At 34.2% G+C, this 27,540-nt stretch overlaps 1 protein-coding gene across 1 annotated transcript; it reads left to right on the forward strand.

The window, feature by feature from the left end:
• Nucleotides 1-26,321, forward strand: LOC132555593 (solute carrier family 2, facilitated glucose transporter member 1-like). Its single transcript, XM_060219943.1, has 11 exons — nt 1-81; nt 15,637-15,744; nt 16,270-16,589; nt 16,955-17,079; nt 17,505-17,645; nt 17,839-17,976; nt 18,914-19,101; nt 19,787-20,017; nt 22,606-22,681; nt 23,823-23,950; nt 25,832-26,321. The coding sequence occupies exons 1-11, from the start codon at nt 73-75 to the stop codon at nt 26,027-26,029; spliced, it is 1,662 nt and encodes a 553-aa protein (XP_060075926.1). The 5' UTR covers nt 1-72; the 3' UTR covers nt 26,030-26,321.
• Nucleotides 26,322-27,540: the final 1,219 nt, after the last annotated feature.

Consider the following 27,540-nt stretch of genomic DNA (forward strand, 5'->3'; position numbering starts at 1 on the left):
GATAGATACATACCGTACCGGTCGACCAGCGTCATTTGATTTGATAACCGTGAAAAATCACGCACAGAAAGCATGGCTGAGGTAAGTGTGTTATGATCACTGTTTCATCATAGTATCGTATCATGTATTTGTGACGTTCAGAGTCAGAAAGGCAGCAACATACAGGAATATGGCGTAGAATAACGCGTGAAGGTCACGAAGAGTCGATCTGCCAATTAACATGGGATTGTTTGTGTCATGTTTTGCGTTCCTACAGAGAAATGGTTTGCTATTTTACTATTTCAATACGCAAGAAAACAGAAGCTGACACCACTGTCTTTCGAGGTTTCATTCGTAATGTGAAGTGTTGGTGTAAGAAAATGTTTTTTACTATCGTGTGCCATGTGTTTTGATTGTGTGTCCGCCATTTTCTCAACGTGTTGTAAGCACTACTGTACTACGGTAGCAGTGTATAGTGTGTATGTTTGCTGAACCGTAACGGAGGCCATGACCAGCAAAGTTAGCTACTTGTATTGACCAAGTATGTAGTACGGTGACTGGTACAAGTACATATTTCTCTCCGCAAGCAAACCACGTGTTAAAGGTAAACAATACCCGGGGGATTTCCCTGGTGACGTCGTAAAAAAAAGAGGGGCTTAAATTATATCCGTGTCCTTGTTTCTATAGAAATAATATTCTTTGCATTCTTTGGCAGCTCTTGATCAACATTACGTATCGTATACAAAATTTGAATCTGAATGCTTACAAAGCGATTTCATTTTGTTTTTAAAACTGTTCCAAAGTCAATTAATATTCTGAATGTCTATCATAAGCTTTCTGTTATGTAACAAATTACATTTAAAAAAAGGACAAAAAAAATCAAAATACAATTAGTATGGATCTAGTATCAAATGAAAAATATCAAATCTAAACTATGCTTTGGTGTGTCAAGACCTTAAAATGAGCATAACCAGTAAAAGTATAAATATCAATAACACCATAATAACTGAAAATTTTAGAGACAGAATTTCTTGGTATAAGGTGTGCCTCGCGTGACCATGTACTTCCTATTTGATTAAGTCAGGGACTTGGGTACAGAATACTGTATATCATATGTCCCTGATTAGTACAGCAGTAATTTTACCAACATCAGTCAAGCTGACATTATGTGATTAAGTTAAACAAACGTAACCAAAGATTTCCTCTGTTTTTTCAATTTTTGATCTGACACTTCAACTGTATTTACACAGTAAAAAACGCCATGCAATCATTAAGGTAAACATGAAAATCAATGCTTGTATACAGTACTGGTTCATTTTAGTCAAAATTTGTACAGAGTAGTTTAAGAAACAGAAAGATATTAGAATTAAATCTTAAAGGCCTAAATTTAAAAATTGGGGGGGGGGGGGGGTCCTGTGTCTTTACGAGTCTGAAGGGTTCTGACTTCCTATCTGCGATTTTATTTTGTTTAAGTTACAGTTAAAATTTTAACAAAAAGACAAAAATGAAATTGCTAATGGATAGACAGAACAATTTTCTCCACCAATCCATATGACACAATCTTTTTTTATTCTATCCTAAAGGTGTTTTTAACAGTGTTTTTAAGGCTTAAAGAAAACATGAAACGGATCTTTACTTGGCAGCTGAGGCTTGTTACTTACCTGTGCAAATCTTTTATGGGAAACCTTTGAAAGTTACATGTGAAAACTGATTTACTGTATGGTGATAGCTGAAACATCAGTGCATGCACAAAAAAAAACATTATGAGATTTCAGATGTGAATGAAGTTTAGTGGGTCATGCATGAAATCTAGGTGTATTTATGAGCTAATGTGTGTAGTATGTTGTAACATTTTGTAATGATCCACTGTTATTTACCAAGATCTAATAAAAAAAACTACTGACAGACAGCTGAAAAGGTCAAACAGACATTTCATTTGTTTTGTTATATATGGTGTCTACGTTGACCTGTCACCTTTCGTCTACCTGGTGTAAAAACAAACCACATAAATGTCATTTATCACAAACAATCTGGAAAATTTTGATAATTTATTTTCTCCTTATGGTGTGTTGATGTCCAGGGATTGTCATCAGTGACACAACTACCAGAACAAACTAGTCAATAAAACATACAGATTACTTCAAAATCAGTTTTAATCTATTGCATATATAATGCAAGACCTAGAACTCTTTCAATTCATAACACTGGGGTAACCAAGGGAAAACCCTTGAGTTTTATCGATGTCAGCAAGTTGTAAACTGAATGACCTAGATGTAGCATTTGTAACATACAAGATACAAGGTATGGTATATGTCAAAGGTCAATATGTAGGTCACCACAGGTGATGTGTACTTGTAAAATTGTCCTATATGCACCTGTCAAATTGTCTTTCAATTTTCAAACATATTGGAACAAAAGTATATATATATGTATGTCACCAATTGTAAAGTTTGTGTTATATTGTTAAGTTTAGTAGTGACAGATATTAATCTAAGTTGTAACATGTCGTTTGTCAGGCCTTTGTCAGTGTTAGCAGCAGCCAATAAAAAATTTAAAAGCTATGTTTGTATATTAGATGAAAAGATTGGGTATTTTAATAATTTTGAATTTATCATTTTTCTCCAGAAACATTCTTGTTTTCTATTGGCGGCAATCTTGTTTCCTGTTCCAAAATTGTGAACAAGAAGATTTTGTGTATGTTAAGAAACTATAATGGAAAATTTCTGTACCTTCAAACGTGGGACGCAGGAGTCATCTTCCTCTGGTTTACTATCTAAAAAATCAATTTATCAATATGCTGCGATCTTTACATAACGACAGCTGCGGGATGGTTTACATTTAGGACAGATAATGGATTTCATTAGATACTGTCAGCTTAATCCCAATATCCGGTACATAAGTGAATACATTTATCCTCGACCATAAAGAATTAAAACATTTTTAGACAAAGTTCTAGTCATCCGCGATATTCCAGGGGTTACAATCACTTACTGTCTGCATCCCTGAAAGGGAACAGGACGAAAAGACTAGTTTGACAAATCTCGAGTGGCATAAAAGTATATTGTAATGGCTTTGAAGTTGGGTATGGTTTCTATGTAATCTTCAAACGGAGTGTATCAGTCTGTGATTGGTCAGTTTTTTTTCTCCTGGAACCAATCAAATTACTTTGCTTATGCGTTCAATTTTGTCATGACCTGTTCCATGTTCCAGCAAAATGATTATAACCCTTGGAGTATCGAGGATGAGTTATGATTAAATGAAAAGATTAATGATGACATAATGAGTTTAAGCTCTTCTTGTTCTAACTATGCAATGAGAAAATTTCACAAGTGAATAAAAAAAATTACGAGACATGAAAGACTCCATATAAGAATATCAGTTTATTTTAATGTATAAGCAGCAATTGTTTAAAAGTTTGTATTCTAAATATTAAAATATATTTTTTGAAGAGTTAAACTGTAGCTTTCTGGCTGCCTTTCAAAACCTATAAGTTAGCCAAAGTTGTATAAAATTATTTACAAAATAGACATATGCGGTGAAGGACAAATTCAAAATATATGGTCAAGTGCTGTATATATTTATAAAAAAATTTGCAAGTAATCTCAAAGCCCCATTTACTAAAATCCTGATGCAATGTTTTCAAAGTCTTGGCACGGCAGCCAAATAGATACATAGATAAGCCAAAGGCATTGATGAAATAGCATTATATATATTCAATAGGCATACTTTATAGTACATGTATAAGGTAACACAATGAACTGTTAATTGTGGTAGTACAGTATCATTGGATATATCAAATTCTTCAATTTTTTGACCTTCTATGTTTTTCACAGAATCTGACACATATCAGAATTACCATTTCAGAATGTTTATTTATAGAACATCAGTTACCGATATCTTGGCATTCAAATGAATCAATATATAGAATACAAAACTGACCTTGTCAATTCTGATGTTTCATTTGAAAATTTTCTTATGGCGCTTAATTATAATCTTATGCAATGTTTATATGTCAAATACATGTACTTGCCAAATCAAATGAAATTCATGCATGTATGTAGTTCTTTAATTTGATTGCATTTTAATTGATCCCGTGATTTAAATTGTGAGCCAAGTTTTCTCCCTGGAGATTTAAAGAACTTGATTGTTTGAAACAATTTCATTACATGTATCTAGAATTTCACAAAGAACAGACCCAAGCAGTTTTTGAAAGCTGATCTCTTATTCGGAATTGAAATGTCTAAAGTTTGACTCCAATATTCTAAAATCTTCATAATTTTAAAGTAAATATCTGTCAAATGGGAATGAATGGAAATTATTTATGACAGAAAACATATATATTTGAACACACATTCAAACACACCCCACGTGCGCCCCCCCCCTCCCCCCCCCTCTCCTCCAAATGGAAATCCCTAAAAACGAGATAGATAAGAAATCACTAAAGACTGGCTGTCAAGTTTGAAAATTTTCACAAGCTTCAAATTCCATAAAGACATAATGCAAAATGCACAAAGAATTTTTTCATACCTTTGATAAATGTTGGCATGTAATCAAGTAATGGTAATTCTATGTTACGTTGTCATTATAATATAATCTTGAAGTCCCACAATGTGAACTCTGTTCGCAAGTTTTCCATTCCAATGTCCTGCTATAAAGTTGATACACATTATGACTAAAATTTAACAAAATAAAATAAACATTTCTTAGTAGTCAGTTATATATTTTGGCTATAGTTTAGAGGTAAAAGTTGTTTATTTGTCCATGTTAAGTTTTAAGGGATGGGGTACAAAACACTATCTCTGACTCAAAGTTAAGGGATTGACTTGTTACAGGAAAATGATACAGCATTAGCCAGCATTTTTTATCTAAAACTGATGTCAGTTGTCTTAGTATCATGTGTGGGCTTATTGTTCGATTAAAAATTAAAAATTTAAGTAAGCTGCACCTTTGATGTGGATATTTAAATGTATGCAGGGTGATAAAATAAAATATTCAAACTAGATATTTAACTAAATAGTATATAGAATTTTTCATCCAAACAAGCAATAGATTTTAATAGGCATGATATATTATAGAAGTGTTGTAATGAAATATCTGTAGGCAATGGATTATCTGCCCTTTGCATTTGTTTATGTTTACTACTTATCTATAATGTCATAATATAAAATTAACCCACTTTTAGTATTTTTAGGGTAGAATCCAATGTATTAGTGCCCTGATGAAGTCTCGTATTAGAGGCAAAATGAGCCTGCCAATAAATATCCCACTCACTGATGATTCGTGGTGTTTGTTGTAACTAAAACTTGCTTAGATTCATTTTCATATATTATTTCATTGCCCTACATGACTTTCTGTATCCACACCAAACACACAACGCCACACTTATCATTCAGCCAACTCACTTGAAACTGACGTTGGTTTAAGTTAAAAATTCAAGGTGTGGTGTCAGTCCACTAAAAGTAGAGTCTGAAATATAAAATAAATACTTAAAACATATCAGTGCGGCTTTTTCAACAAGCCTACAGCTGTGAAATCATAAGATATATTTCCAAGTTTGTTAAATTCATGTTTGAAAATATTCGCTAACCGCTGGTTATCTGTAACCAACCTTTGAACGACTGTGGCCTCAATGCTAAGTCAGCACACGCAAGTTCAGGTGTACGAAACCGATGTACAGGTGTACTTAAATTTCGTTATAAGATGGACAACAGGTAAAATAGAGGATTGTTATCTTCTTTGTAAATAAATTTCAGCTTCTACTTCAAAAACACAAGTAAAATTGAAACATTTTTAAGATATATTTCCGATGTCCGAGTCATTCGTAACACCAATACAGTTTTGTATACAGCTGTATTTGAAGAATACGGGACACCTCTGATGACCCAAATAACTTGTCTGGTATGCCTTAGTGTGTAAATTGACCTACTCAGGCATTAGTAAGTGAATCAATGGAAAGGTTTTGTCTGTTTGACATTTGTATTTAAGATACTCTAATCCAAGTCTAATCTATAGTGTGTAGTATTTTGTGTACCGGTTATTGTTAAATAGCCCTTAATTGACAGCTTGTGTTGGGTTATTTTGTCAAATTGTGGTTTATTATAGCAAAATGTTGAACATTCAGAATAAATTGTCAGTAATTTGATCAGAGCTTGATTTTTAGATATATAGCAGTAGATAATTTCTGTGATGATATCATTAGGGGTATTGTGGGTATTTTTTTAAGAACTTGTAAATGTCAAGTAGACTATGCTGTTCTGTGGTCGACAGCTAAGGATTTTCTCAAGTCTATAGACAGTAGCTTGATTTGAACTACAAGACTTAAGATTTATAGAGCCGTACTTGCTAAATAAAGTATGTAATGTTTATAACAATGAGAATTAAAAAGACAGGTTATTTTTCATCATTAATATTCGTAAATCTAGATCACTTTGACCTAGGTAATGTTTAAATATGCTTCGGTGCTATTATTGTAACCAGGCATTTATATTATGTCCTTGTCAAATGTCTTGGACGAAATGAAGAATTCATATCATACAAAATGTATGTCAAAGTGCACATGAAAGGACATGTCGGCATATTCGTGAACAAATAGGAATAATTTAGTTGATAACTGTTATGAAATCCTGAATTTAATTATCTTATGCAACTAAAGAAACGTGACATATTCCATAATACACGTGATAATATTTTATTTTCATAACTGGACTAAGATAGACACCCAAGTTCATGTATTAGACTATACATGTATTATGTTCCCCAGGCATATTACAAAACCTATTAGAGGTATCAACATTAAACTGTATAGTTATAGGTAGATAGATCTTGGCATGGAGAAATGCAGTGTACAAGAATCATAACTCTCTTTCGCATAATTTAGGAGTAATTGAAACTTGGTATATACATTGGTCAGAGAATTTGCAATATACAAAATTCAGGATCTCCAACTTCTTAATTACAGAATTTGATAAAATTTGGTGCCCAGTAAAGTCGTTTTTGCAGAGCATTTGTCAGTTTCACCGATACTGATATTGTTACAGGATGAAAAATATCTATATTGATTTTTGTGATTCGGTAGAGGACAAAGTCTGACAAACTCTTACTGAATGCAGGTGTGAGTGATTACAATTTTCCTCTACAACTTCTTCCGTGCTTATCATTTGTTACCAAGGAAACAAACAGTCGAAGTAGTACTATATATAAAAAAATATTTATAGATCACTTTCTTCTTTCTATCTTTGAGTGTTAATAGGACATCAGTTGACCCACATGTCATGTAGATATCATTGTTAGTTATATATAATAACATGTTTTGTTACATGGGCTTATTACCAGACATGGGTGGGAGCTGGTATACGCAAACAGGATTAAGTCATATGATGTAATTTAGGGCGTTAAGTGCACATACATGCACCACCTGAAGAATTAATGTCCAATGTTAAATACTCCATGAACTTTCATACCTCGATGAATTTCTACAAAATGTTTATGTGTATATCAATCATCACGTAAGTCATGTCTCTTTTAAAATGATCAATGACAGCTAGATTTCAGTGTCTGAGTTTATTTTGAAATCCAAAAGGGTTATTAATTAATTAATTGATTTATTTATTTACTTTATTTATGTCTCAACTCTTTGTCTTAAACCTAATCTTAAACTATGCATCTGAAATATTAACAATATACATTGTCAAATCAATACATTCATCAAAATTTTAAACAAACCATTCAATATTGAATTATTAGAGACAGATCTAGGTTTAATTTACACAGGAAATGTAGAGCCAATGTTAGTGACCAGGTAGGTGTTTTTCAGTGGGGTACATCACTTGATCTTGGATACCTAGACGTACGCAGGACGATTGACAAAATATATAAAAATAAGAAGGGTGAGGAGTCGATCGCAACAAATTTCAAGTGTCACCAGTTAGTGTGTAGATAATGACAAAATATTAACTATAAAATAACTAAACACTAACTGGTGACACTTGGAATTTGTTGTGATTGACTCCTTACATTTCTTAGGTTTAATTTAATTGCAATTATCACATACATTTACATATTGTCACATACAGTTTCATCAGGTACATATTGTCATATACAGTTTCATCAGGTACATATTGTCATATACAGTTTCATCAGGTACATATTGTCACATACAGTTTCATCAGATACATATTGTCACATACAGTTTCATCAGGTACATATTGTCACATATAGTTTCATCAGATACATATTGTCACATACAGTTTCATCAGGTACATATTGTCACATATAGTTTCATCAGGTACATATTGTCACATACAGTTTCATCATGTAGATATTGTCACATACAGTTTCATCAGGTACATATTGTCACATACGGTTTCATCATGTACATATTGTCACATACGGTTTCATCAGGTACATATTGTCACATACGGTTTCATCATTTACATATTGTCACACACGGTTTCATCATTTACATAATGTCACATACAGTTTCATCATTTACACACTATTAGATTTATGATACTGTGTATATGACCACAACGGACCACAACTCTGTCCTGGTCTACCAGCTAAAGTAAATAAAGTCCAGTGGTCAGTGGCTTGACCAATTTAATTTTCCCGGTCAATGAAAGCCGTAGTCCCAACTGAAATCTATTGACAAATATCTCAGCTTTGTAAATTTCGATTAATAGCTTCTCATAGTAAACTACATCGTCATGAGTATTTAATCAATGGACATCATGAACAAGCCCATTCAAATCAATAACCCCATATGATGCCTACACAATGTAATACAGACGTATACGTGTACTGGTTCTAGGTAACATATGTATTCCACGTCACCAGAATTTCTTCCTTGTATAAAATGGGTGTGTTTGGTGGGACTTTCTGATTGGCTGAAGTTCACACACGTTAGTTTTAAGTTTTGTTATGACGTTAGTAAAATGTAAACATACAAACATTTATTGAATGGTGTCATTATCATACGGATAATGCATTACCAACTTGTCGACCTTAGTTCTGTGAAAGACCCACATACATAAAGTGTTATTAAGTGACGTCAATGTCTATTTACCTGTAGCCATGCACACTTTTTAAAGAACTTTAAAATGAAACTTAAGAACTAGTACTAACCTCTCTAGCTTGTATAGTCTTACTTTTATAATTAGAATTATGACTATACAGCCCACAATTTAACATTTTGTCGGAGTTTTGTTAATAGCCTAAAAAAGTGGTAAAGAGAGAATCAATGACGCAGATCCGAAAATATGTCAATTACTCTCATTTAACATCATGATCTGAACTCACCATAAAAAGGAATGAGTAGAATTAGAGTAGAATAGCATATGTGTGTTAAACTACATACAGTGACTTATCCATTTCTGGATAGCAACATCCCTGGTTCCCCAACATATGGTGTTTACATGTTGCAGTTGATTAGATATTCAAGGGCCTGCTTCCATTTTCATGGAAGATGTTAACTGACGGACAAGCTCGTAACACAAAGTTTCAAAAGATGCAGCTTGATGGTTACTGTTCTCATTTGAGAACATGACATTACTTACTTGGATTGACCAAGATTGACACATTTTCTGGAACAACTGGTCTTATTCTCTTTGTACTTGTTCAGGATTCTCCATTTAAATCTTTTGTTCATATTCTGCTCTTGTGTTATTGACTTTGTGTTTGGATTATGTTAACATGTTTGGTATTTTCTTGTTTATTTTTTTATTATTATCTGTAATGCCAGGTTGTACATATTTAAAAGTTTGTGACTAAAATTTGTTGGTATTTTAGTTTTGGTGGCATTTTGTGTGATACTTCTTACAGGGCTCTCGATCTGCCAGATTTGGGGCCAATATTCGGCCCATTCCCAATGCGAAATAGTATCTTTTTTTCCCATTTTAGACCCCAAGTTTTCCCATTTCTAAGGAAAACACCATTATTTTTCCCAATTCTGAGGGCCCCGGGCCCCAGTCCCAAATGGGGGGTGAGAGCCCTGTCTTATCATTATACAGAAAGAATAAAGAGATGTTTTAAATCATATTTAAATTCAGTCTTTTGAAACAAGTTGACCTCCCCTGATTAACCGTCTCGTCAAAACAGGATTTAATAGTTGTCATTTTTACAACACATTGTAACACACAGCAGTGTAATGCTTTTTTGGCATGAAGACACTTTATCACAATACCTTGTGTTTCTTATATTACAAAAACCTTATTGTAGATGGAAAAAAATACACCTTGTCTATTTGCTGTAGTTGTGTATACTGAGACTAATAAACATTCCTGAAATGTTCTGGTTCCTCAATATATACACACTGCAGTCTGTTCCTAATTAGATTTGTTTATTATATACCTGTCCACAGGTAAGAAATGTCACCAGTTAAGGTATGAAATATGATATACATATACTAAGTTTGACATGAGTAATGTTTCATATTTCTAGGTATTTTTCATGTAATACCTGGTGGTTTAATGGTGACAGGAAGAAGCATTAATTTCATTCATATACATATCACAATTAGTTAAAACTGTTTCAGAGAAACAGAAAATACTTTCAGCTTAGATAATGTAATAGTTTCATGTGATAATCATTCCTGGCACCAAATTAGTGATTTGAGAAACAGTATATTAGACTAGATAAATTGCTCTGTTTTGGGCTTTTCATTTTAATGCTTTCTAATAACAATTTTGAAAACTTAAAAAAATGATTGTACTCATCTAAATGTGGGGCTTGATTATTTGGCCAAGTTGTCAATTTTCCCTGTCACTGTTCCTATTTGACAAATATACTATGTTGATTGTGACCTTCCTTGCGAGATCTCTGGAATCAGGAGATTACTAATTTTTCTATCAATCTGAATGGGAGGTGGGGCAGGGGAGTGAAAATCAAGGAAACTCCTGACTTAATGGGGAAAGTTGGAATGTTGCAGAACTTTCAATTTTCTTGGTAATTTTTCATAAAGATACAATTTTTAGTGGAATGGTATGTATGCTCGAACAGGATCAATGTACAAGAAGTTAAGTCAAGGTCATAATCTGGTTTTTTCGTTTGACTTTGCAGGTAAAATGTACCTGTATTTATCAGATATAACTAAGATTGTGTGGTTGTACATGAAATTACAAATAGTAAGCTTGTGAGCTGTTAAGGTAGGTGATCCTGTTACGTAAACATTCCTGATTAATGTCAAAAGGCATACAACTGCCACAGGTTTTACTGAAGTTTCAGATTGGAACCTTTATCCTGCATCTGAACTGTAGCATTTTGTTTACCACATGTGCCTTTAGGGCCCTAGTGTACTCAATGTAATCAATATGGATAATGTTAGGCTTTGATGTGTGATGAGAAAGTCAATTGATATGGGTTCCCATAGACTGTGATTTATGATATACTGCAGTTATGTTACAAAGCTTTGTATTTGTATTGTCTGAGGGCTCGTCTTTTGTGCATCATTTCTGGTGGGAGAATCTCTCTTTAGGGCTTGTCTCTTGTGCATCATTACTGCTGGGAGAATCTCTCCTTAGGGCTTGTCTCTTGTGCATCATTACTGCTGGGAGAATCTCTCTCTTCAGGGCACAATTCTTGTACATTATTAGTACTGGGAGAAGCTCTCTTCTGTCAAATTTGTCAAAGTTACTGGTATCTATCAAAAAATCTGATGATAGAGGGACACCAAAACTTAAACTTGAAATTGAATTATTTATATCAACAAATACACATAGTTTAGATTAACTCGAAAAACCATCAAACAAGAACTTTTCACTCTATCTGGCTTTGAATTTTCTTAGACAGTCAGCTTGTACATTGGTAATGCACTCGCCTTTCGCTTAGCCATTTAAGGTTCAATTCCCGGCATGGGAGTGAAAAGCTATGGGGTCACCGTCACCTTTTAGACCATGTGGGTTTTCACAGAGGTACACCGGTTTCCTTCCTCAGTAAGACCCTGGCCCCCTCCCATTTTGGTGTCGTAGAGCTACATATATCTCTAAACATTTATTAAAAACATTCCCATTCCACAGACAGCTGTCATAACCATTTGATCTTGTGACCTTTCACATCAGGTACCAAAAAAAACTTGATATCCTAAATGTGAAAGATTCATGCTTTGAAAAACTTAAACTTAAGAATATGTGTTTTGGTGTGGCTATATACATTTGCACTGACAGTTTTAGTGCAAAAAAATTTAAATTAATTTAAATATCTGTTCATATCTGTATACATAAAGAATAACAAAGTACATGTATATGCATAATTTTATAATATCAAATGTAAAAAGTTTCTAAATATGTTAAATGTTTTCACACTTTGTTACATACTGCCAGCTGTTAAAAAGGGTATGATAAAAGTGTGTGTGGGGTGAGTGTGTAGATCAATGAAGAATGAATTTGGACTGAAAATGTTCTGCTTGTAAATGGTTGTCTACAAATTAAATACAAGAAATAGTTCATTACAGGTAGAATGATATTAAAGCCAACTGCACTTATCGAAAATAGGGGTACTTCAGGTTCTAGTGGTTCAGCATGTCATATTGGTGACTCAAAATGGGCGTACTTGGTTCTAGGGTTCGCAGCAGTATTGATTGTGGTCCATTTATAGGTACCATAGAGTGCAGGACACTCTTATGTGTACACGAGATGTTCGCTCACGAAGGAAGAGGGTCCCCAATGAAAATAGCACAACATCAAAGTCAAATAATTTATATAACAAAATGACAAACGATATTTGCATGATTTTGAATTTAGTGAAAGTTAGTGAAAGGTCTTTATTTGGACATTTTGTTTAAACTCAGATGCAAAAGTTACATACTGAGATGTTTTTTTAGTGCAAGTTAATTTATCTCTGTTTTGGTATTTGCATGCCTTTGACAATTGCTGTCTTAAGGAAATAGTACAATAATGTGCTGGAGTCAAGTTTGGCCAGGTGTCAACAAATGTTATAATGTAGGTACAGATTACAAGGCAGCTTTATTTCCATAAATGAATCAGTTATAAATGATACACATCAATTTTGTATATAGATGGCGTGTTCAGTAGTATTAACTTTTCCACTGTGCGCTGTTTGAGATGAACTCAAGAAATTAGAAATTACCTATCACTACTTATTGTTGTATAGGGGTATTTAGCAGATTATCATGGAAATTCATTAACATCATTGCAGACATTTTGATTTCTATTGAAAATATTACACAATTAAATAAATTAAATAAGCTTTGGTTTCAGATAAGTACTTTTATAAAACTATCTCTGATCAACTAATTATTTATAAACTTTTTCATTCTAGTGGTCTTCTTTGCAGTTGACATTTTAAGTCATGTCAGGACCTAAAATTTGCCTAAAATTCTGGACCAAAATTCAGGAGCTTTATTGAATTTGTGAATTGCTTGAACTGTACGTAGAAGAGTGAGAATTTAAATTATTTCCAGGGGCAAAGTTTTTGTTGTTCATTTTGAATTAATGTTGAAAAGTATCTTCTTATGACAAGAATTATCGGATGATGTGACTATGTGAACTAAGGCCTGGATATAGGGAAGTTTGATTTAATTTGTTCATAACATCCTTATCAAAAGAAATTAAAAATTCACATCACAAATTTTAAGAGGAGTATGGCAATTTTGTTAATGTAAAAGCAAAAAAAAAGTATTTTAAGGTAAATTTATCCATGCGTGGGTACCTGCAAAGGGACATATAGTTCAATTAATTTTGACAGTCTAATGACAACTCCTGACTGATATAAAAAAGACAGTTAGAATTACTTCAGGACTTCAGGACATGCTCAAGAGTTCTAACATCACACACATAAGGTGACGGGAGATTTTGGTTGGGTGTTTGACTCTGTCTTAGATATCAGTAAGGTTGCCCTGGTGACAGAAAGGAAATATATGAATCCACGCCCATGATTCAAAGATGTTGTCAGTGATCTGAGCCATCGCAGCGGAACAGATAACAAGAACATAACTAGTATAAGTTTTCTGTCAAAACCTTTTCAATAAGGTTATCGGGACCAGGAAATCTAGTGAATCCATTCATTTCCATGTTGACACGCAAATAATAAAGCGAGTCGTCTTTTCTTAATGGGAAAAATATATCAGGGCCATCAAAAATGCAATGCTTTCATAGAATGGAAAAATGTCCCATGTTTTCCATTCAGAATTTCTGATGTACAGTCATTTTAAATGTATGTGATATGAAAACCTCATTACAGTGTCTTCAAATAAGAATTGTGACAGTTATTATAGCTAAATTTATTCAAAGGCCATTGGAAAGAAAATTGAAATAACACAAACCCCAATATAAAAGGGAAAGATATCTTTGTGTCTCTTTAAATTTTTTTTGTGTTTTGCTGTCAATGATTTTTCTTTGTGGTTAAGTCTCAACTCTATTAGCTGAAATAATTTTTTTCCTTAAGATATTCTGTGAAAAACTTGAATTTCTTAAAACCATTGAAACGCCACCAGGCTACAAATACACTGTTGTTTATCAAAACACAACATAAACTACAGAGAGGATCCGTTTTTCAAGACCATAATAGCTTAAAACCTATTGTAAACACTCAAAGGTCACAGCGTTTGTCGGTAATTCACTTTCTCATGATATGATGTAACAAATTCACAACAGGCTGATCACTGACATTTATAAATCCAATTTGTGCTCGAGGGAATATTTGGTTCTGCGCAGAGATTTTTTTTCGTCATTAAGTTAAATGTTAAACTTAAAAAAAAAAATAAAAAAGATGAAAAAGTATTTAGAATTAAATTTCATCCACTGATGTTGAACAAATGCAGATTTCTTTTTGAATCAAGATGATCGGTAGCATATATTCCCAGGATAACACTCATAGATATATCATAACTATATAAGTTGTGCTGTACAGAATACAGATTACCAGTTGATTGGTCAATCTTCATACAGATCTTGTGTTTTACATCTATATATCAAACAATAACCATATGTTTTGTAATAAGCCAACCCACATCTATCGTCTATTACAGTGTATTGTGACGTGCTATTATTGTTGCCCTGTAATATCATTAGTCGACCTAAGGTGGTGTATTGGGCTCGCAGTGATGTTTATATTTGACATGGGTACTATTACTACTGGTAATTTAGATCTGAAACCATGGTAGCGTATTGGTTAGGCAGTTGTAGAATTTCTAATTGGCAGGGTGCTGTAGATTGTAAGTTCAAAGCCCAGACAGTGCAGGAGTGAAAACTGTGTTTCTTCCTCACTTGTGTTACATTTTCAAATATGCAAAAATAAATGATAAAGTAAATAATTTTGAAAAACCACGATGTCTAAGGACAGTAGGTTTTGTCTGGTGACATGTATATTCCTAACGTGTCTTAGGACAGGAAGCTTTGTATATTAATATGTATATTCCTAACGTGTCTTAGGACAGGAAGCTTTGTATATTAATATGTATATTCCTAACGTGTCTTAGGACAGGAAGCTTTGTATATTAATATGTATATTCCTAACGTGTCTTAGGACAGGAAGCTTTGTATATTAATATGTATATTCCTAACGTGTCTTAGGACAGGAAGCTTTGTATATTAATATGTATATTCCTAACGTGTCTTAGGACAGGAAGCTTTGTATATTGATATGTATATTCCTAACGTGTCTTAGGACAGTAAGTTTTGTATATTGTATTTTTGTGTTTTATAGCAAGAAGCGAAAATGACCTTGAGTCTATTACTCAGTATATTTTTCACCGTATTTGGCAACAGCTTTTTATATGGTTACAACATAGGAGATGTCAACAACCCGGCACCTGTAAGTATATCCTCTTCCTCATCACATCATATTTATATAATTATCTTATTTATCATGGTAGCAGTCAAAAACTACCAGATTAACAGCAACATGTACCCAGTGAAATCTCTTGAAATTAATACAAACTTGATCTGTAATTTAAGGGTTGTGGGCCCTGAATTTCATAAACTGCACATTGTCTTAATATGACCAATGAATTTCGATATCCTAGTTCAAATGCAGGCAAAGTAATGCTCTGGACACAAAATCTTAACAAAGGACAATAACTCTGTAATTACAGGATTGTGGGCCTTCACATAGGTACAATGCACATTGTCTTTATATAATCAATTTATACACCAAGTTTCATTAATCTACTTTAAATGCATGTAAAGTTATGCTCTGGACAAGTTATTTTTAACAAAGGGCAATAACTTTGTAATTGAAGGGTTGAGGGCCTTGAATATGGTATGCAGCACATTGTCTTAAAATGATAATTGTATACAAAGACAAGATATTGAACATATTGATTGCTTTATTTTTTAGGTTATACGAGAGTTCTATGCTAGGGTACTTTTAGAAAGAAAAGAAATCTTTCCTCTTGCTGAACTCTCGCCCAATCAATCTGCAGTATTTTTTGCCGACCTTGCCAAAGGAGCAGATTATGATGCTAACAGCTCTTCAGCCAGCGCCATGACATCCTTATCCAATATGTCTCTGGAGCAGATTGAGGTCCAGATCGTCAAAAAAATGGTTGATAATGAACCGGTGATAGAGATCCTCTGGTCTATCACAGTTGCTATATTTGTTCTGTTCGGTATGATTGGAGCTTTCGTATCTGGAAGCATGGCAGATCATTTTGGAAGGTAAGACTTTATGTAAAGGAATTTTATTCATTTTTTTCAGTCTAGAAATAAAGATTAAGATAAAAGTTTTTTTCTAAAAAATAGGTTTTATTTCTTTTGTGGTTTTAATATCAATTTAAATTGATTTTCAAGTGGTTTTGTGCAGGTTAAGGCAATTATGGAGATTTGCATATATCAGTATACTTAGTTCTTAATAAAAGCCTACCTCTGATCGCCCTGTTCTTTGCCAACTGTATACATCATAAGATTGTTTAAATGACAAACTAGTGAATAATACCTAAGTTATGAAAAAGATCAGGAGAATCAAATCTGGTTGAAGGAAATGTCACATCCGAATTCTTTGTAACTGTTTTGTCGTGTTACAGGAAGAAGAGCATGTTAATGATTACTGTGTTGATGTTCCTGGCCGCGTTGTTCGGAGGAATCCCAATCGTGACTGGGTCGTTTGAGATGTTGATTGTACACAGGGCCCTGGTGGGCCTCCATTGTGGTAAGGAAGATCAAAGATATACTTAATATATTACAAATATGATGTTATTTCTTATTTACTGGATTAATACACTAAATAATTGTAAAATGTTATTAATTTTTTACTGTAAGTACTTTTGATAGTTTCTAGTTAATCCTTCACATATCTGTACCTCAAAAATAAAAGAAATTATTTCATTGGTCTAACACTGTAAACTGTATGTACTATCTACTATATACTTCATTGTAGTCATGGTAACCAAAAGCACAATTGTATATTTTTATGTTCATAAAAAGGAAATTTTCAATTTTTACTGGATTTTTGTTCCTAAGAAATACTTCCACCCAGGAAAGTGTCAGTTCCATGTAAATTAGGTGTTGGCTCTTTATCACATGAACTTCATCAACAAAATTAAACTAATGCCAAGTATTCTGAATATTTCAAAGGTATTAACATCAGTTTGGCGTCCATGTACCTTGCCGAGATCTCGCCGCGGAGTATCCGTGGAGCGGTCGGCACCTGTCATCAGCTCTTCATCACCATCGGTATCTTGTGGAGTAACATCATGGGAGTGTCCAAGCTCTGTGGTACGTTGCTTTATTTTCTCTTTATTCTAGAATAATGAACATTAAAATTATGTGAGATTGACAAGTAAATTATTAGCCAGGTGAGGTAAAAAAAAAATACCTGGTGTTGATTTTCATGGTTTGACAAATATGCACTTCCGTTTGCAGAACTATTAACTTTTAAGTTGGAATTAATCATTGATTAATTATCCAGGTACTGTTGACCTATGGCCATGGGTGTTTATCTTCAATGCCATTCCCGCTGCTGTCTGTCTGATTGGGCTGCCTTTCTGTCCGGAGAGTCCCCGTTACATGTTGATCAAGCAGGGCAAAGAGGAGGAAGCCAGAGATGGTGAGATTGCTATTTTTTTTTTTTTTAAAGTTTTGACATATTTTGACATCTGGTAAAAATATTGGTTGACGATTGAATAATTTCTTTCTGTCTGTATTATTGTCATAAACTTTGCTTCATTCTTGACATGATCTGTTTTCTTCACAATAATTTGAAAAGCTATCTATAAAAGAGAGAATTTTTTCTGTGAATTTGTTTTGATTTAAAAATCTTGTATAAGAACGGTTTAGATAAGATAGTGTGTTGGTCAAATCGCTCTTTGTCCATGATCTGTGTTCTGTCATCAAGCCATATACATTAGCTGTTATCCCTACATCTTTAGAAATTGTGGTATGGATCATTCTCAAGTCATGAGAGTAGGTTGCCATTGGGCCCTAGTGTTGCATCGGTCATTTGGGACAGATTCGAGAAACAATATGATTGACAGGCAGCCATCTTTCTTGAAGTACTCCATTTGTCTATTGCTGTTGTGATATGATAAACTCACCTTTCAATATAATGTATAATTAAAAGCAAATAGTGTAGAAGGGAACAGAATAGGACAAAAGATCTGCATCATTGAGAGAACTAATAAAGGTAATACAATCTTGGGTGTCTAGATCCATCTTGGATCTCCGGGACATCGCATTGGTGTTATGTTTCATGCTATTTCCCTACCAAGGTCTGTCTTGGATCATGGGGACAGGGTGTAGGTGTAACCCTGTTGCATTCTGTTTCCTACCTATAATGTCCTGTATTTGTGACAGGATCAAAGCTGACACCAGGTCTTCATTGAGAATGTTGAGGATAAGTTTGTGTCATTAGATTCTAAAATTAAAGGTCATTGTTTCTACTTATAGAAACTCTCATAGAAATACTTCAGAATTTTTATTAGTGTGATAGAGATGATATTCATGGCAGACACATGTTTAATTTAATTACTATTTCTGTTTCCCAGCCCTCAAGAGGTTACGAGGTTACTCCGATGTTGAGGAGGAGATTGACGAGATGAAGGTGGAGGCACGTAAGAGCCAGAGTGTGGAGAGCTTCTCCATCAAAAAACTTCTGACCACTCCAGACCTCAGAATTCCTGTCATCATGGCCTGCGTACTCCAGGTCTCTCAACAGTGGTCTGGTATCAATGCTGTGAGTAATGATGGCCATACCTGTCTATAAAGGTCATTCAAAGGACAATAATGGCTTCTTTTAGGCAGGTTTCCTTTATATAGAAGTTTTTTTCTATAAATTGTATTCTATTGAGAACTAGAAGATGTGGGTGTTATAGACAGGTAATTGTCACACAAGAGTTAACCTTATATTGGGAACTAGAAGATGTGGCTGTTATAGACAGGAAATTTTCACACGAGAGTTAACCTTATATTGGGAACTAGAAGATGTGGCTATTATAGACAGATAATTGTCACACGAGAGTTAACCTTATATTGGGAACTAGAATGTGTGGCTGTTAAAGAAAGGTAATTGTCACACAAGAGTTAACCTTATATTGGGAACTAGAAGGTGTGGCTGTTATAGACAGATAATTGTCACTTAAGAGTAAACCTTATATTGGGAACTAGAAGGTGTGGCTGTTATAGACAGATAATTGTCACTTAAGAGTAAACCTTATATTGGGAACTAGAAGGTGTGGCTGTTATAGACAGATAATTGTCACTTAAGAGTAAACCTTATATTGGGAACTAGAAGGTGTGGCTGTTATAGACAGATAATTGTCACTTAAGAGTAAACCTTATATTGGGAACTAGAAGGTGTGACTGTTATAGACAGGTAATTGTCACATTCCATTGAGAAATATGATTGTCTCCATTGACAGGTAATGTCCTTCTCAAGCTTCATGTACAAGAATGCTGGAGTGCCAGAAAACGTTGTTGAATGGGTTGTGTGTGGGACATCTACAATCAACGTTCTTACCACAATTGTTGCCGTACCGTTGATGGAAAAACTGGGACGACGCCCTCTCATGATCTATCCCATGATTGGAATGGCTTTGTCCTTCATTGTCCTTACCATCTTCCACAACCTCCAGAATGACATGTCTCTTGCTGTAAGTATAAGTCACAAACACTTCTTATTGTGTCGCCTGCAGAGCTGGCAGACAATTAGGGATCACTTTGTCCGTTGTCATGCGTTTGCGGCATCTGTACGAAAGTTTTCCGTACTTTTTTGGGTTATCCTTTGAGTTATTGAAATGAAATTTGGTATATGGCTTGTTATTGTGAGGGTACAGATTAGTTTTGATTCTTGACAGTATGTGACCCTTCTTTGCAGAGTTATTATGCCTCTTCGAGAATTCTTTGAGAATATGGTTTTTTGTACTTTTCTTGATTATGCTTAGAGTTTTTGAAATGAAATATGAGAAATGGCTTCATGGTCGAACATTGCAGATAAGGTTCGATTCAAGGCTTTCTTGACAGTTATGCCCCATTGAACTTGGAAAATTTTCTTGGTTATGCTTCGAGTTATCAAAATGCATTTTTGTATATGAATTCTTGGTCAAAAGTTACGCTTCTTGTAACCCTTCTTGGCAGTGATATGTCCCTTTGAATTTGGAAAATTTCTCAGGAATATTGCTTTGCACAGTTTTCCCTTTAAGCTACGAGTTATAGAAATGTAATTTGGTTTTACAACTTTATGGTTGAACATTGCACATCCAGTTCAATTTCTGGTTGACTGTGACACTTTATGCAGGCGACACATACAGTTCTGAGGAACTCTTGTGGGTGTAGTAACCATGGTTACAAGTTTATGTAGTAAATTCATCTGAGTTTTCACCCCCCCCGATGCTTATCTGAAAACCACTAAAATGCAATTATATTGTAAATCTGTAAATTGTAGATCTGTCTTGGATCTTAGGGACAAGGGGTAAGTGTTATCCCTATCTAAATATGTCTTAGGTCTCCTGGACAGGGGTTGGTGTTATCCCTATCTAAAAATATATATATATATATATACCGATATATATATGTTAACAAAGGCACAAGTTCATCAATCACTAATTTGTTGAAAATTAACGATGTGCTCAGATAGTAATAAAATTTAGTATCTTCAAAGTACAAAGATAGATTTTTAAAAAGTGACGTGTTAAAATGATGAGCATTTCAAAGGTCATTATTGATGTATTATCGTCCAGTAAATATCCAGTAAGCTGGCTGTGAGTGTTAGACATCAGTAGTTCTTCATGATCATATGGTTGCTTTGATCACTTAAAAGTCACTGGTCACAATATCATCACTTTAAGGATGTATTCCTCTGAGAAATAAAAAAGTATTTAACTTTTCTGGTGATGGTTTTTACGCTCCCCCAAGGGAGAGCATATGGTCTTCACTTCATCATTCCATTCATTTGCTTGTCATAATTTTGTGCGGTCAGATACATGAAGATCATTTAAACAATTCTCAATAACCATGATGCCCGCCCGGAGACATGATTTTGGGCTGTTAAGATGTAGGCCTACCACGTTTGCTGAAATGAATAACCGTAATTTCCATTCAGTGTCATAGAGGTCAAATATGGCAAAATCGTAAAACAACTTCCATTTAATATCAGACATTTTCTGATATTTTCATGACCACCTATTTAAAAAAAAAATGTTCGTCTTTTAATTCAAGGTAAGGTTATGATACCTGGATATCAAAAACAAAAGATGTGAAAATGCTAGAATTTGACCATCTTCTAGTATCAAACTTCCAAAGACTTTGTGTCTGGATAGAAAAACTGCCAATGATTGAAAAAGAGGGGGTCTCCGTGCTTTATTTTATGCATTTCCGCCCACATAGCCAATTTTTCGGAGATCAAGAAACAAGCTGAAATCTTGGTGTTCTAGTCCTAAAAATCTCGGAAAGTGGTCTGCCATGTTGGAATATGAAATCATTCTTTTGTAGTGATACTCCATGCAAACTTTTTTGGAAATCATCTACCAAAGACTTACATAATAGAATTACCTTAGCAACCAGAAAATGTAAAAATTGACACTATTAACCGTGTCACATGGTCAACTATGCTGTGGAAAAAAGTAGTCCGCAAGTGAAATTTCTTCAGTAACTCATAAGAATCACCCTTTTTGAATCAAAAAGTACAACTATCAATAAAAATATATACGAAAATAGCAGTCCAAGATATTATTATGTTGGAATTAATTTTATATTGAATTATGTCTTACTTCCAGCCAACCGTCAAAGGAATACAACCATCATCTTGTCATAACATAATCTTAGATCAGCATTCATAAATACTTAATCTTTTTCTCAAAACATTAATTTTGCACTATAGCAACTTTTCTTCTTATACAATTATATAAATCATGTACAGCTTAAATGTCACTAGTGCTTGGCTATACTAATTGATACAAACTACATGTCAGGACCCTGTGGAACAGAAATTTTATTCAACAGGTTTTTTAATCTTCAAAAAAATGGATTAATTAAAATAAAAATAAAGATCTGCTTATTTGTGGTGGGATAAGTTTATTTTGTAAAAAAAAACTAAGATATTGATGAATTTTCTCTTCAAAAGAACAAACATGAAATTTCATCGTGTTGGAAAATTAATGGAACAGGATCCATTACTTTGATATGGTTTAAGTATGACCCTATGATCTGTACTATTGTTCAGTGAGTAACTTCTGTGTTTTAGGATAACCATAAAGCATTTGCCTATGTCGGGATTGCTGCCATGCACACCTATGTCATTGGATTTGCTCTCGGATTGGGTAAGTGTGATTATAAGCTGTTTTCCCTGGGTTTGGGTAAGTGTAATTATAAGCTGTTTTCCCTGGGTTTGGGTAAGTGTAATTATCAGCTGTTTTCCCTGGGTTTGGGTAAGTGTAATTATCAGCTGTTTTCCCTGGGTTTGGGTAAGTGTAATTATCAGCTGTTTTCCCTGGGTTTGGTAAGTGTAATTATCAGCTGTTTTCCCTGGGTTTGGGTAAGTGTAATTATCAGCTGTTTTCCCTGGGTTTGGGTAAGTGTAATTATAAGCTGTTTTCCCTGGGTTTGGTAAGTGTAATTATCAGCTGTTTTCCCCGGGTTTGGTAAGTTTGAGTATAAGCTGTTTTCTCTGGGTTTGGGTAAGTGTAATTATCAGCTGTTTTCTCTGGGTTTGGGTAAGTGTAATTATCAGCTGTTTTCCCTGGGTTTGGGTAAGTGTAATTATAAGCTGTTTTCCCTGGGTTTGGGTAAGTGTAATTATAAGCTGTTTTCCCTGGGTTTGGGTAAGTGTAATTATCAGCTGTTTTCCCTGGGTTTGGTAAGTGTAATTATCAGCTGTTTTCCCTGGGTTTGGGTAAGTGTAATTATCAGCTGGTTTCCCTGGGTTTGGGTAAGTGTAATTATCAGCTGGTTTCCCTGGGTTTGGGTAAGTGTAATTATCAGCTGTTTTCTCTGGGTTTGGGTAAGTGTAATTATCAGCTGTTTTCCCTGGGTTTGGGTAAGTGTAATTATAAGCTGTTTTCCCTGGGTTTGGGTAAGTGTAATTATCAGCTGTTTTCCCTGGGTTTGGGTAAGTGTGATTATAAGCTGTTTTCCCTTGGTTTGGGTCAGTAAATATTTGTCATTTGTTTAAATAAGCTTTAATATCTTGACTTTTGACCTCAGTAACACAGTGTGGATGTTTCTTGTGTAGATGATTTGAGTATTTGACAGAATATAAATAAATCTTTCTTTATTTCTCCTACATTATATCCAGTCAGCCTGTATATATATATATATATTATATATGTCCACAGAATTTAGATTCTGCAATGAGAATGAAATTAGGCTGTGAGGAATGGTTTCTAACACAATATTATCCATTAAAAATTGTAAAACCTGTTGAAGATTTGCTGTAATATTTCTTTAATGTTTCGTTAACAGGTCCCATCCCATTTATCATTGTGAGTGAAATCTTCAGACAGGAGCCTCGTGCGGCCGCCATGAGTATCTCCCTGGCTTTTAACTGGGTGTGCAACTTCACGCTTATGTTGGTATTCAGATTCATGCAGGTAAGACATCAATAAGTATTCTGTTTACTTTTACCTGACTTGTTTATTGGTAAAGTGGTATGACTGGTCTTAAGGGTAAGTGAACTCATATTTAATAGAAGTAAGTTCGTAGTTGGGGTATCACAGGATTAAAATGCTACACAATAAGTGTCTCACTCCATGACAGTAAAAAAAATAAGCATAATCTTGTCCAATGTTTATTTTTGCAATTTCACTTCCAATGTGCATAATTGCCAGCTTTAATTCTTTGGTGGGATAGATGTTTTACTGGAATAGACCTAAACAAAACCTGGAGTCCTGGTGTGGGATAGATGTTTTACTGGAGTAGACCTAAACAAAACCTGGAGTCCTGGTGTGGGATAGATGTTTTACTGGAATAGTCCTAAACAAAACCTGGAGTCCTGGTGTGGGATAGATGTTTTACTGGAATAGTCCTAAACAAAACCTGGAGTCCTGATGTGGGATAGATGTTTTACTGGAGTAGACCTAAACAAAACCTGGAGTCCTGGTGTGGGATAGATGTTTTACTGGAATAGTCCTAAACAAAACCTGGAGTCCTGGGGTGGGATAAATGTTTTACTGGAATAGTCCTAAACAAAACCTGGAGTCCTGATGTGGGATAGATGTTTTACTGGAGTAGACCTAAACAAAACCTGGAGTCCTGGTGTGGGATAAATGTTTTACTGGAATAGTCCTAAACAAAACCTGGAGTCCTGGTGTGGGATAAATGTTTTACTGGAATAGTCCTAAACAAAACCTGGAGTCCTGGTGTGGGATAGATGTTTTACTGGAATAGTCCTAAACAAAACCTGGAGTCCTGGTGTGGGATAGATGTTTTACCGCAGTAGACCTAAACAAAACCTGGAGTCCTGATGTGGGATAAATGTTTTACTGGAATAGTCCTAAACAAAACCTGGAGTCCTGATGTGGGATAAATGTTTTACTGGAATAGTCCTAAACAAAACCTGGAGTCCTGGTGTGGGATAAATGTTTTACTGGAATAGTCCTAAACAAAACCTGGAGTCCTGGGGTGGGATAAATGTTTTACTGGAATAGTCCTAAACAAAACCTGGAGTCCTGGTGTGGGATAAATGTTTTACTGGAATAGTCCTAAACAAAACCTGGAGTCCTGGTGTGGGATAGATGTTTTACTGGAATAGTCCTAAACAAAACCTGGAGTCCTGGTGTGGGATAGATGTTTTACTGGAATAGTCCTAAACAAAACCTGGAGTCCTGGTGTGGGATAAATGTTTTACTGGAATAGTCCTAAACAAAACCTGGAGTCCTGGTGTGGGATAAATGTTTTACTGGAATAGTCCTAAACAAAACCTGGAGTCCTGGTGTGGGATAAATGTTTTACTGGAATAGACCTAAACAAAACCTGGAGTCCTGGTGTGGGATAGATGTTTTACTGGAGTAGACCTAAACAAAACCTGGAGTCCTGGTGTGGGATAGATGTTTTACTGGAATAGTCCTAAACAAAACCTGGAGTCCTGGGGTGGGATAGATGTTTTACTGGAATAGTCCTAAACAAAACCTGGAGTCCTGGTGTGGGATAAATGTTTTACTGGAATAGTCCTAAACAAAACCTGGAGTCCTGGTGTGGGATAAATGTTTTACTGGAATAGTCCTAAACAAAACCTGGAGTCCTGGGGTGGGATAAATGTTTTACTGGAATAGTCCTAAACAAAACCTGGAGTCCTGGGGTGGGATAGATGTTTTACTGGAATAGTCCTAAACAAAACCTGGAGTCCTGGTGTGGGATAGATGTTTTACTGGTATAATCCTAAGTTCAATTCAAATTTAGAATCGAGGCTCTTAGATATATCATCATTACATGAAACTGTGTTACAATCATATTATTTATGTATCGTTTTACAGGATGCCATGCAAGGATATGTCTACCTTCCTTTCATTGTAATCCTTGCCCTTGCCGTTGTATTCATCACCATAATGGTCCCGGAAACAAAGAACAGGACATTCGACGAGATTGCAGCTCAGATTGGTATAGGACGTGGTAAAAAGGGGTTGACATATGACCAAGAGGAAGGCCAGGAACTGAACAGCATGAAAACATAATGATCGCAATTAGAGTATTATCAGAACATTTACAAATGATGTCCGAGATGTATGGCCTGTATTTGTTAATCCAATTTAGCTTTAATCTGTATTTTAGTGGTTATAAGAATATACATTTAGTAATATTTATTAATTCTTTTCTTTTTTAAAAAAAAAAAACAAGAAAAACAAACATGTCGAGATAATCACAATCCAAACTCAAAATCAATAAAACTTCGGTAAAATATTAACAAATTAAATATTTTTTGGTTACTAATGGCTTCATACATACTATTTGACATGAAAATATTACTGTTGGTTTAATTATTGAAAATCTATGACAATTTGTTTTTAAAATTAGAAGATACACTATTTCTACATCTGTGAAGAAGATTAATTTTGTTCTGTTGAAATTTTAAGCACTGTTGTTATTGTTGCCACTACTTTCACCGTAATGTTGAATGGCAAATTTTTAACAGGCAAATTTCTGTTGAGAAAGGGTTCTGTTTTACTGTATAATCAATCATTTTCATGAGGAACTTATTTTCATTGATTAGGTGGGTACTCCTTATTCATAAATTTATAAGGCCACTAAATGGTAAGATAAATATAAGTAGGTTTATTGAGCTGTTTATCCATGAAATCAAATGTCCATGTAAAAATATAATAAATATATCTAAAATAAAATGCAAAAAAAAAAAAAAAAAAAAAAAAAATTTCCCCTACAAAATTCAATGTGAAAAAGTTCTTTGATACCATCAGTCTTGTCATTTGTAATAAGTATAAAATTTAAAAATTAACATGAGGTATGTAGAATATTTTGAATCTCACAGAAGATACTGGTACAATGTAATGACAATGTAATTGTAATTACCGGGTATTTGTTGTATAAAAAAAAACTTGAAGTGAAATCAAAAGAAAATGAAGAAGAGTTCAGTTATTATTCTTTGTTGGGTTACACAGAACAAATATGTATGATAGAGAACCACATCTTAAATTAAAAATGAAGAACTTGTAAAGATCAAATGTTTAATTTTTCTGATCAGTCGCTATGTAATGTCTTGTAATGAGTCATGATATTCATGCACATTTCATTATTGAATTCAAATCTGTAGTTTTCTGTAATATTGTCAAGTCCTGACCCTTGACTGTCATTGTATTTAAATGTAAGTTGTGGTGTAGTGGTAAAGTAGCATTATTGATGCATGTTCTGTTAAGTGTTTCATTTCAAACAAGCATCTGTATCTTCCACATTAATATTTTGTGGGTTGTTAAATCGAATATGAATTTCATTCAGAGCTATTTTGACGATGGAGATATATTTTCATGAACCAAATTAGTTATTTATTTCTCGAACCTGCTATGTAAAATATATATTTTTTTTATTTCTTTCCATCATTTAAATTTTTGAGACACATGTCCCCTCACCCTTACTAACTAGTTGAACAATCCCCGCTGTTAAAGGCACATGATACCATGTTAGGAGGGTTGATCGCTTTGTGAACAGGCATGTTGATTGTTGATTTTGTAGT

Source organism: Ylistrum balloti, unplaced genomic scaffold (genome assembly GCF_031769215.1).
Source record: "Ylistrum balloti isolate Yb309-2 unplaced genomic scaffold, AGI_CSIRO_Ybal_v1 Utg369646, whole genome shotgun sequence".
NCBI lineage: Eukaryota > Metazoa > Mollusca > Bivalvia > Pectinida > Pectinidae > Ylistrum > Ylistrum balloti.